Consider the following 12,768-nt stretch of genomic DNA (forward strand, 5'->3'; position numbering starts at 1 on the left):
TTTCAGCAAGCAGAATTCCAGTACAGAGAAGTGTTATGTGCTGTGAATGTCTTGTTAAACACTTGTTAAACAATATTCTTAAACTTCTGAATAACTCAAATAAAAAGTATATTAGTGGTCCAGCCTGGACGTGCCAAAGGTATGGCTAAGTATTGAGGTCCTACTCAAAGAGGAAGGGCTGTATTCTTTGTGTCAGCTGTTGATTGGGGAAGGGCATCTTGAGCCATTACTCTTAACTAAACATCAGGGACCAGTGCTGAATACATTATAAACCCATGATAGCATATCACATAATCACTCCATTAAGGATGTACGCTGTTCCTTGAACAGTCTGCCCCCAACCATCTCTCCAGATGTCTTCCCAATAACCAGCAGCATTATTTCCATCTCGTCTAGCTTTCATCCAGAATGCTATCTCTGACAAGTATCAACTGGAAAGCAAACTGTTGGATCTGAATTTGAAGGAAAACCAAAAATGGGTATCAGCACAGTGGTAAAGCAGCAGCCCCAAAGTTTGTTTCCCTCCGTCACCTTCATGTACATGTAGAGGGAATGGCTATGGGCGTCGTCATTTTCAGAACAAATAAGATTTATTTCTTCAGTGCAGCTTTTGCTTAATCCAAGCAACATATCCACTCTCTCATGCAAATATAAACTAGTCAAGCAGTTTTTCCTACAGGCCTGGAAAGAAGAGAGATTGTTCTGTGTAATATTTTGAAGATGCTCATACACTGTGGTTGTGATACCATCTGAGTAGTTAAATTAAATACAGAAAGGTGGTGAGGGAGACCTCTAAAATCAAATTGCTCAAGTTACCAAAGAGCTCAGGGTTCCATGGGAGGGAAAAACACAACCATTGTAATGCAGCTTGTTCATACCTACTAGTACTTGACTTGTGGTCAATCTTATCAAAGGTGGCTAAGAGTAAGCAGTATCTGTATGGACTCATGATGTCTTTCCATTATTACCTGAAGATCAACCAAAAAATCAGTACAATCTCTGTGCCTTACATCGTTTGAAAACCCACTGCAACAAAGATTTGGCGAAACCAGAGAAGTCTTAAATAATGCAGAAGCTGACTAACCATTACCTTCTGAGTAACCTCCGTGTAAAGGAAGGTTTGAGTGACCATAGATATAGTCTGTTTTTGTTAAAATAAATAATAAAAGTGAATCGAATAATATAACTATTACCCAAATGTATCAAGCATTTTTTTTGCCCAATAAAGGTACTGTTGGAGGTTGCAGGAAGGTTTTCTACTAAATCAAAGGGGTATGGCTGTAAACCTGGCACTGTGACAACAAACAGTGACTTAGAATATCTAGCATTAGGAGGCAGCAACCTATTGGGAAATGAGCTTTCTAAATATGTGCATTGGTAGAGTGAAAACCTATAAATATATAATTTATATTTTTACCTTTCACTTTTAGTGGGACGCAAGAGTGACTTTCATCGCACTCATGTTTTTTGTTTTTGTTTTTATTTTTTTAGACCATCTTACTATCCAGAAATGTCAGTTTCGCTAAATTATCACTTCCATACCACCTTCGTGAAAAAGAAGATTTTTGGCTTACTTTGCTCAAATGACAATTTTCACTTAGTTAATAGTATTTTTGAGAGGGGAGGGGAACTGCAGTCACACCCCCCCCCCCCCCCCCCCGGACCATTTTTGAGACCAGATCAAAGGTTTTGAGTTTTGCATTTTTCATGTACCTTTAACTACCTCAAAGAAAGTGAATGCAATAGCAGATATAATGGACTTGCATGGTGAGTAATATATTAGATGAGGATGCTCTTTGACACCAAGATTATGGTGTCATCCTCCGAATATAATTCAGAGTTTGAAATTACCTTCAGTGACTTCTCAATTTAAATTTTAATCTAAAACTCAGTTCACAAGCTGTCACACCACAAAATAGCAGCCTTCTAAACTGCGACTTTTGTTTGTCTTACTGTAGTAAAATATGTGCTCAGTGCTTTAAAATACATGATAGTTTCTTCTCAAATTGTAAATGTCACATTACTAAACTCCTATTGCTTGTGAAACAGCTGTGTAATCACTTTTTAATATAGTTCTGAAGTTAGGGAAGTAAACTTCTTTGTAAACTTACAAAATGTCCTTAACTTGTCACGGATAGTTTTATTTACAACCGTTCTAGACAACAGAATGAAATCATTAATGGCTGAAGAGGAAAGAATTTTTTGAACTAGAGCAGTGTGTGCATTTAAAAAAAAAAGTTTAGTGTGGAAAATATGCTCAATTATATTTTATTGGCACATAAAATAGCAATCGTACCACCAAAGTGTTCATGCTTATTATTGCACATTAACACAGAAAAATCCTTGTATACCATCTTTTTCCTCAAATTTGTTTGGAAACCCTTTTGGTTATAGTTTCATAATATTACTATCTTCAAGAATTATACTCTTCTAAAATTAAAAAAATAATTTTCAAATTCCATTATGTGATGAGGGCTTAACTAAAGACTGTCCCATTAAGCTCATCTGTTTTCACTGTACATGCTTTCAGCAATATTTACAAATTGCACATGGGATACTTTTATAGAGGGAGTATTGTCCTTTTTAATGCAGTTTACGATGGCGATACCTGCCAGCTTTTTCTTTTGCTGCATTGGCACAGGCATTGTGCTTATTTTGTTGTAAGTGGTTCCAGTATTTGATCAGTTCACTAGGCTGGAACTGATGGGAGGTAATTAGGTGGCTATATTTACAGCTGGAATAAGAAACTCGCCAGTGATTGAAGACAAACTCATTGGGTGGGGGCATAGGGTCAATTCGCAACTTGGCAAGACAGATGCCCACATATACATCCTCTAAGTGCAAGCGTCTGATGCTTAAAGAGACTTTAAATACCTTTTCTGCCAAATCTCCAGAAAAAACATAACCAGTTCCTGAGCAGAATACAGGGTAACGCTCACTTGGATACAGATCAGGTGGCATATACCATTTGCTATCCTTGTTCCTATTAGGTGCATACCCTCTCATTAGGTAACCTGTAAAATACTTGTGCCTTGGAGGCAGTTCTGGCTTCAGAAGCTTATGTATTAAATATTCAGTATTGACAAACATATCACTGTCCGTTTTCATAACATAGGGAACATTTGGACAGTAGGTGGCAACCCAGTTCATCCCCATAAGAGTTTTAATGGTTAAGTTATAATAAGTGTCTAAATATTCTTGTTGAATAACGTCATGGTATTGTCTGCTTTCCTCCAGTATGGCACGTTGGAGGTATCCATTTAGTTTAATGCTTAAGCCCAGCAAAAAAATTCGAACAATTTGGATACCCGGTGCCAAGCTTTCATTTCCCCATGTTTGCCGAATAGCTTGTCTAGCTTCCACTTGGCCTGGTTCTGCAGCTATGAGTAGTATTAGAAAAGGACTTTTCTCCTGGCATTTTTTGGGCTCATTTATTATATACTTAAAATGATATGAAGTTGGATGTCCAGTACCTTTCTCATTGTAAATACTTCCATTGGCACTAAGTGTATTCTCTAAACCAGTTACTCCTTGTGGTGACAGGTCAGTGTTGTTGGAATTAGTGACTGTCTGAGGCCTCAGAGTCTGAGGGACTGTATCCTTCCAAATGTTCCTCAGAGAACTGTGGTTTGTCTCGCTTTTTGTAGACCTAAATCCTCGAATAGTGTAAGCCACAGGATTTTCTTTGAATCCAGCCTTGCCTGGCAGCCAGTCATGATGATTAAAGAACAGAAACATAGCAAAAAGAAACACGAGAGAAAGCAGACCAATAAGATGGGTGCGAAACAGAGACCTTTTGGTATTCCATGTCATTTTTGCAAAACAGCAGTGTCGTCTTCTCCACTGAAGCATGTTGTACGTATCCAACAATGAGATGTGAGATAATGGTTGAACAAAATGCTTTTTCCTTTCCTTCTGAATCCACTGCTATTTTTTGGTATTCATCTTCTGTTGTATTCACGTTGAGTAATTCTCTGCAAAAGGGTCACTCTGCTGCATAGGTGAAAAAATAACAATCTTTTACAATTCACCTTAAGATCAGGTTTTTATAATCTAAAGTTACAGTGAGAAATAAGAAACAAATAAAATTTGAATTTTAATGATAAAATATTAGTCCCAGTGTAATTATCTAAACAGAAAGTTGAATTCCACACTAAAAAGCAAACTTAATTTTTTTAGGTTAAAATATACTTGATGCATTAGCATTTGGGAAAAGTATAGCGCTTTATAAATTACAAAAAACTTTGCTTTATATGGGTAGTGTATCCTAGATACTAATGATTTGTCTTCTCCTTCCCACTGTGCAATAAAAGGTAGCTTGTTCAACTCTGGACAAGAAAGTCTGAAGCTGACTTAAATCAGCTCTATGTATAGTGAATGTAAAACTGTTCTACAGTTCTTGAGAGAGGCCAAATGAAAAGGCCTTGATACCAGATGGGAAGGTTTATTGGCATTAATTAAAATGGATTTGACATGCAGTAGGTAGTATGGCTCACAGTCAGAGGCCCTTTTTGTAAAATGGTCATGTTTGGGTAGTGGGACAGACGGTGCAAGGTTGATTATAGCAGAGTTCTGTTAGTCACAGTACACTGCTTGGCATGTTTCCATTGGCCCCTACTGTGTTCAGAATCTCAGTGAGAAGTTGCATCTGTCAAATTAATTTTCGGGGTCCAGTAACCTCATTGCATGATAAACGATAAATGCATTTGTTCGTCTTTGACTCACCTTTAACCTTCTCTTCCACAAGGAGGGGTTGAAGAGAACATTTTCCTTACCTGAATCCTCTGTGGTTAATTTTAAAATTAAGTATTTAATTTACTATAGTCACGGAGAGTTCAGTTGTGTGTACAAAGTAAAATTACACAGTAACCTCAATTTTTATAGTAAATCATGGATTATTAATACTTTCATTGTTTTTAAAGTAACTAACTTGTATGCTTCTGTTACAATGTTACAGTTAAAACAAAATTACACTAGCAGCTGCAACTATAGAAAATTTGCTAACTTAGCTTTACAGCATCACTTCCCATCGCCTCATAAATTTATTTTAGATTCAAGAGCAGAGTCAATATGGCAGCTTCATGATGTTGCATATTAAAAGCTGATCACATCATCTCATAAATGAGCCTTTCATTGCACAGTACAAATTTGTTCGTGATTTTCAATTTGCTCTAATTTATTTCTAGACTCTAGGGTTTTGAGTTGGAAAAAAAAGAAGCCTATCTTGTTGGAGTCCCATGGAAAACACTTTTTATGTAAATGAGTAATTTTATTTAATTACTTCGCTATCTTCCAAAGCCAATATTTGCATTAATTCTTCATTTTAAAAAAGGTAGTGACACGTTACATGGATAATTACAAGATTTAAACTGTAAAGATGTAATTTGAAAGGTTGGCACAGAGATAATTTATCAAATCATACTATGGTTAGAGATTAAAAATCTTTACTTACTCCCACAAACACACTTGTGTGTGTGTGTGTGTGTGTGTGTGTGTATATATATATACATATATATATAGCCTGTGCCCGAAACATGTAGAAAAAATAAAAATGATTCTAAAAACTTTATGTAGAATTTTTTTAAAAAGTGGCCATATGTCAAACTAAATTTAAAGTGGAAAAAATGAATATATCTTTATGCAGAGGAAAGATCATTCAAAATATTTGGATACAGTGCTGGAAGTATTATCTTACTGAATGAAAGCTATAGTTTGTCTATCTTATTAACCTCCACTAGGAGGAGCAAGTAAGTGGGGATTTTAACCATGATTTTTAACAATGTAAATGTATCTGAAAAGGCCGTACAGTTCCAAAATTTTGCTTCTGAAACAGTAAAATATTTGCTCAGTGATATATTAAACTCTTCTATATGAACATTTTCTACTATTGTATGCAGTGCCTCAACCCACTGAGTTGAAATAGTTTTGTCTGAAGTTGAAATTTAGTGGCTCATGTCCTTTACTTGATACTGAGCTGTCTCTAAAACTATTTTAGAATGTACACAATGCATATCTGTAACATGGAGGTTAAAGTTGTAAGTGATAAAAATATTTAATTTGAGAACTAACCTGAAATTGTCTGTGTAGGAGGAAATAAATCCCTCAGGATTTAATTTTGAGCTGATCTGCCTATTCATGAACTTGGGGGGTGGTGTGTGTGTGAGAGAGAGAGAAATATATAACGCTGACAGTGCATTTTATGTGAAAAATCAGTGGTTTCAGTTTTTTGAAAAATTTTACATAAAAGCAAATACAACAGTCTTACTTCAAATGTCTGTTCAGCCAACATCTCTCAGTTCAATGAATATTTAATGTCGGCTTCTGAGGGCGGGGATATATTTGATAAAACATTGTTACTCCATTACATATGTATGTAGGCTCTTACAGATTTCAGAAAGGTAAAATACAGAATTTCTTGAAAAGCTGAATGAAGGATAGCAACTGCAGTTCAGTTTAACTTTGTAGACACACTGAATAACTCCACTACTACAACTTCCTCTTATTAAATGCAAAAGATTTCAGTGAATTTTACTTTGGTAGCTGTAACTACGAAGTAATATTTCAATGTTTAATTGATGTAACTTTTTTCTGTGCACCCATTTTTAGTTAGAGGAACTTGAAAGTGCTGAAGACTATTTCATGTACAACAAACTTCTGAAAACTTGTTTTGAATTAATTTTCACAAGAAAATATAGGAATAGAGGATTTTGAAAGCTGAAGCTTATTTAGAGTCTGCATGCTTATGTGGTCTGTTTAAATTTCTTAATATGTTAAGCCTATCCTCAACTCAAAACTTCAAAAAAATGAGGTGATTTCTTCAAATGTTTCTTGATTGTCATGGATGTTCATAAAATCGTATATTCAAAAATTGTATAATATTTCTTGTATTTAAAAATGTCTTCTCTAGGCTTGTGGAAATATTTACTGGAAGACGAAATTAAAACTTGATGTCTTCTTTATGTCATTTGTAATTGTGGTTCAAAACATTTTAAAATGCGTGAAGGAAATTAAGAATTTTATCTCTAAGTATAGTAATAATTGTCCTTTTTTGGAGAAGGAAGTGACAGATTGTATTACCTAATAAAATTTGTCTAATGTTTAACAGACTGAGAAGTTGGCAGTGTACATTATGAAAAGCATTAATGGATTTGTTTCCTGCCACTTGACTGTTTTATTAGGTAGAGTATTATCAAACACTTGTTCAGTCAGTAATATTAAGCTGTATTTTTTTAAAAAGCTTAGAATTAACACATCCTGTGTTACTGATAAGTGGGACTAAACCTACCTAGAGAGTCGAATAGTCACCTTGTCCTTTGAATGCTATAGTATGCAGCTGTGCATTTTAAGCATATTATTTATAAAAGCTCTATTTGTTTCTCAACACTTGAATGTGCAGTGATTGATGTATTGTGAATAGACCAAGTTCGACTGTAGAATGCCTCTTGAATGTTTTATTTTTGGTCTTTGCCCTGCTTGTGTTTCAGCTCCTATTTCCAGTAGTGCTCAATAATATGGCTCTGCAGATTGAAGCTTTAGTTTCAGCTCTGCATTTATACATCCTGGATTTTCATATTTTGATTAGCTCTGTGGGTAAACCCTTAATTAGAGGGAAAAGTTGTGAAGGCAGCCTGAGAATTGGTGTACTGGTGGTAAATAGCAGCAGGGTTTAAGCACTTTATGCAGGGCCTAATATCTGTGTTGACATATTAACTGCATTAATCCTTTTCACAAAATGGACTATGCTCAAACTGATGTTTCTTTTCTGCTTGTTAAAATCCAATAATTTTAAATAATGAAATTCACAAAATTAACTATCACTCATTGGCACATTTGCTGAGGTTACTTTTTTTTTTTCAGTGAATCTTTTACAAAATTAATGTTTTGGACAGATTTAATACATGAGTTATGTTTTGTTTTGTCAAGGTGCCACTCAGTTTTCAACTTACATCATCTTGCTGTATCTTTTGTTAAATTAGACATGCAGACTTTGTCTACAGTTGCATTAGTTTTATCATATGTTAGAATTACCTGGGACAAAGTAAGCACTTCTATATAACACTCTTTAATCATTTATCGTGTTTTATTGATAGACTTTGCAGATAAGGATGTTCACTCTGTAGCTCTATAAGATTGTTATAGATTCAGGTCTTTTATGTTTATTTCAGATATTCCTGAGATTCCTGTTCGTTTTTTATCAGTAAAGTATTTTAAGGTTACCGAGCTAAACAATAGGTAAACTGACTTTCAATCATTTCTATCATGGTGCCTTTTTTTATAGTCAGAGTTAAACAATTAATGTGTTACATATTAAGCAGATAACTTGTAACGATAGCATGATGTAAATTACATGCTCACCATCTTGAGCGATACCAGTATATTAAGGTTTCCTTCGGGGATTTCAGTGGAGCCTGATACTACTTGTAAATGTGATGGTTAATTGTACTTCTGGTAGATTAAATCGTGTCCATTCTTTTGCATGCTTTTTTAGTCCTAAATTAGGCATGCTGATAATATTTAATCTGATGTTTTGTTTGTGTTTAAGAGCACTATATAGAAAATTCAAAAAGGATTGAAGGTACTACTTAACTAATGTAATTTGACTGCATGGTCTGTTTTGACGGTTCAGGGCTCTCAGCATGTGTCACACACAGCCATTTTACCAGGGCTTTAAGATTACTTCAGATAAGGATTAAATCTGACCTAGTTTGAGAGGATGGTTAACTGATTTTTTTAAAAACAAGAGGTTTTTAAGTTTAATTTCTCAAATACAATAACCATAGATAGCTACATTATCCCCATAATCCCTCTTCCCTACCCTTAACCCTCAGTTGACTGTGAGAAACATATTTAACTAAGAAGTAAAGCAGTAGTGACATTTGTTCTCTGTTGTGTGGGTGCTGGGGGGAGGAATTGCTGGAATTCTTTTTCCACTGTTCATGGAAATGTTATCTCTGGGAACTACAGGCTGGCAGTGATCTATACCTATAGGATGCAAAGGTAATAGACAATTGAATGAATCTCACACATGCTTTAGACATACCTTCCTTGGTTAGGACATTTATGTTGAGAGGATTATTGCCACTGAAAATAGTTTTGGCACGCATCACTTCAGCAAAAAAGATGCTATCGAACATGCGCACATCCCCCAAACGTCTGCTTCCTGCGATTGCTTTTCACGGTATCCAGTCTGTCCATCTGTCTGCTCGTTGCTGTGTTACCTTCTTTGCTTATAAGTGTCCATTTCTTGGGGTCTTTTGTTCATCTTTCAAACAAAAGAACAGTAGCTCTTGCTTGTGTTCCGAGGAGGGTTGTCTGCTCCTGACAATTGATGCATTGAAGCTTTTACATCTGGCATTTCCCTTGTCGGACAATGCAGTGCTGTATTCTCTTCTCAGTATCCATATTTCTAGCGATAATGTTAAGCAGCAAGTGCTAGAGTGTAGTGGTTCAGTTGCATTGAGTAATGGGATTTATCTCTTCCGTCCGTCCTTTCTCCTTTGTTGCTAGGCAGTAACTGAAAAGGTTTTGAGAATTTTATCTAAGGGTTTTGGTCTATAAAATCCATTCCATAGTTCTTCAGCTGCTGCACAGGCAGGCAGCAGTTTAAATGTGGGCTTTGACAGATGCTGTCTTCTGACAGAGCAGAATTTAACGTCATTGCTTGGCTGACTCCCACGTGATTGTTTGCATTCATTTTGACTAAATCCTAAGGCAGCCAGAAAGCTTACAGGTTTTTACTTCTGTTTGATAAATGATACATATTCAGTACAAGTGTAGTGCTGAGTGAATAATATGAAAATGGGATGATTATTAAATGAATGATTCAGTTTGTTTTTCAAATTGTATTCCCTTATCTTTAGTGCCATAACTTAAAATTCTGTTTTTTTTATGTTAGACATTCCATTTTCTTATTCTGGGTATACTTCGGCAGAGGATAAGAGCTATAAGCTTTTAAATATGTTAGCTTTGGTTAACCCCTTCACTGCTCTGTGAACATGCCTGCTTATTCTGTGTAAAATAGGACATATGTCCTACTATATTATAATAAAATAAAAATAGAATGCCCCCACCTTTATTCCCTACACCCATGACTGCTCATGTGGAAACTCCTCTTCATGATCTTAATTTAGTCAAAGCAGTTGGCAGCAGCTAATCTACAAATACCAAGGCATTCAGCCGTTAGTGGTTTCCTTCATTGGTAGAGGTCACAAAGTTCAGCATTGAAGAAATAGGAAAGTTGAATGATTGTAAGAGACCCTGATATTTTTATAATTTTTTTTCTTCTTTTGAAATGTCGAAGCTATATAATTTGCCTTGATATTCTTAATACAACTTGCATTAAATTTTATTTTCTCTCATTTCAACAACCAGGTCCTTTTATGGCTGTATCATAGTAAAGTATCATAGTAAATTATGTGATGTATGCAGTACATAAGCAAAAACTCCAAAGATTTTACTCAATTATAGGGAACACAATTGTACTGAAGAACGAATATTTGAGTATTTATCCATCTTGTCCTTTGAAAACAGTCCACTGATTTTTCATTTCTGAAACTCTTCTAATGGGACTAGCCATAGACTAAGATTGAGAATTTCTTCATTGGACTACCATATCATATGCTACCTCTGACTTCTGTAGTGCACTGGGCAAGTACCTGCTGTAATGGAAATTAAATAACAATCCATGCTTCCCCAGCTGCAGTCAATGTGGTTTACTATTCCAGCTGCATGTGCTGATAACTTACAAAAACTATTTAATCAGATATATATCTTTTTTTTACCAAAATATCAATGTATAAAAGTCCACCATGTTAATTAGGGTGACCTTTTTTCAGTCTATATTTCCAGTCCTAATTACAATTTGTGTAAACCTGTTACCCTCTTTGAGGTACTATACAGTAACTCCTCGCTTAACATTGTTGATATGTTCCTGAAAAATGCTAGTTTAAGCGAAACGATGTTAAGCAAATCCAATTTCCCCATAAGAATCAATGTAAATGGGGGAGGGATGGGTTAGGTTCCAGGGAACTTTTTTTCACCAGACAAGACTACACACACACACACACACACACACACACACACACACACACACACACACACACACACACACACACACACACACACACACACACACACACACAGTTTTAAACAATTTAACTGTGCACAACAATGATGATTGTGAAGCTTGGTTGAGGTGGTGGAGTCAGAGGGTGGGATATTTCCCAGAGAAAGCCTTACTGCTAAATGATGAACTAGCACTCAGCTGAGCCCTCAAGGGTTAACACGTTGTTAATGTAGCCTCACATTCTACAAGGCAACAGGAATGGAGGGAGGAGAGACAGCATGGCAGAGAGAGACACAGAACACATGTTGTGTCGCGCGTGTTGCCCCTTTAAGTATGCTGCCCCCACTCTAAGTATACTGCCTTTTTAAGTAGATCGGCAAGTTGAGACAGCAGCTGGTGCTAGGAAGCTCCCTCCGTCTTGAGCCCTGTTGTCCCCTCCTCTCCCGCTCTGTGAACACGGGGTACACGAGTGTGGGGAGCGGGACACTCTGACAATACCCTTCTTCTTCTCTCCTCCCCCTCCCCTTGCACAGCAAGCAGGAGGCTCCCGGGAGCAGTTCCACAGCAGAGGGGGTCGGGACAGCTGAACTGCCTGGCACCTGATAGCCTGCTGGGCGGCTGCCGCACAGGGAACTTAGTGGGGCTGATGGGGGAGCTGCCGGTCCACCCTGGTTCCAAGCCCCCACCAGCTTGCTGCAACAGGCTGCTCTTTCTGCAAGCAGTGGACAAAGCAGGCAGCTGCCAAACAACATTATAAGGGAGCATTGCGCAACTTTAAACGAGTATGTTCTCTAATTGATCAGTAATGTAACAATGAAACAACATTAATCGGGACAAAGTTAAGTGAGGAGTTACTGTATATTGGTGAAGACTTGTATCTGCTTTGGTCTAAAATAGTGATTTTAAAAAACAAAAGGGTGAGTAATTGTAGGCAGTAACTGTACTGCCCAAAGTGCACTATAAATAATTAAGAATCAGTATTGAGAAAAGTGTGTATTCCTCCTGCCTGTCTACTGACGTGACTGTTCAAACTTTAGGACATATACAACTCATCCTCCCCTTCTTCCAAAACTTAAATATATTAAGACTTGGTCTACACTACCACCTTACATCAGTTTAACTATTACTTAGGGGTTTGAAAAATCCACCCCCTGGTGTAATGCAGCGATACCAACCTAACCCCTAGTGTAGAAAGCAGGTCGACAGGAGGGCTTCTCCCATCGACGTAGCTACCTCCTCTCTGAGATGGATTAACTGCACCTTTTCTGTCGGTGTAGGTACAGTAGAACCTCATTTACGAGCATTTTGGTAGTGGAGAGTGTTCGTAACTCTGAAATGTTCGTTACTCTGAACAAAACATTATGGTTGTTCTTTAAATTGAATATTGACTTAATACAGCTTTGAAATTTTACTATGCAGAAGAAGAATGCTACTTTCCCTGTCTATTTTATTTTTTTAGTAGTTTAACACAGTACTGTACTGTATTTACTCTCTTTTGTCTCTGCTGCTGCCTGATTGCATACTTCTGGTTCCAAAGAGGTGTGTGGTTGACTGGTCAGTTCGTAACTCTGTGTTTGTAACTCTAAGGTTCTAATGTAGCATCTTCACTAAGTACTACAGCAGCACCACTGCGGTGCTGTAAGCGTAGTCAAGCCCATAGTTTGTATATGTATAGTAACAGATTACACCAAATATGACCGGTT

The 12,768-nt window shown here is 36.7% G+C and overlaps 2 protein-coding genes across 2 annotated transcripts in view; one reads left to right on the plus strand and one right to left on the minus strand.

Moving 5' to 3' along the window:
* Positions 1-12,768, plus strand: part of CDC73 (cell division cycle 73) — a 165,369-nt gene that overhangs the window by 81,526 nt on the left and 71,075 nt on the right. The gene's annotated exons all lie outside the window — the stretch shown is intronic.
* B3GALT2 (beta-1,3-galactosyltransferase 2) lies at positions 1,666-9,702 on the minus strand. Its single transcript, XM_074961162.1, has 2 exons — positions 9,041-9,702; positions 1,666-3,993 (listed from the first exon to the last, which is right to left on the minus strand). Exon 2 carries the CDS (start codon positions 3,850-3,852, stop codon positions 2,584-2,586), a length of 1,269 nt encoding a protein of 422 aa, XP_074817263.1. The 5' UTR covers positions 3,853-3,993; positions 9,041-9,702; the 3' UTR covers positions 1,666-2,583.

The sequence above is a fragment of the Natator depressus genome, chromosome 8, assembly GCF_965152275.1.
Source record: "Natator depressus isolate rNatDep1 chromosome 8, rNatDep2.hap1, whole genome shotgun sequence".
In the NCBI taxonomy this organism is placed as follows: Eukaryota; Metazoa; Chordata; order Testudines; family Cheloniidae; genus Natator; species Natator depressus.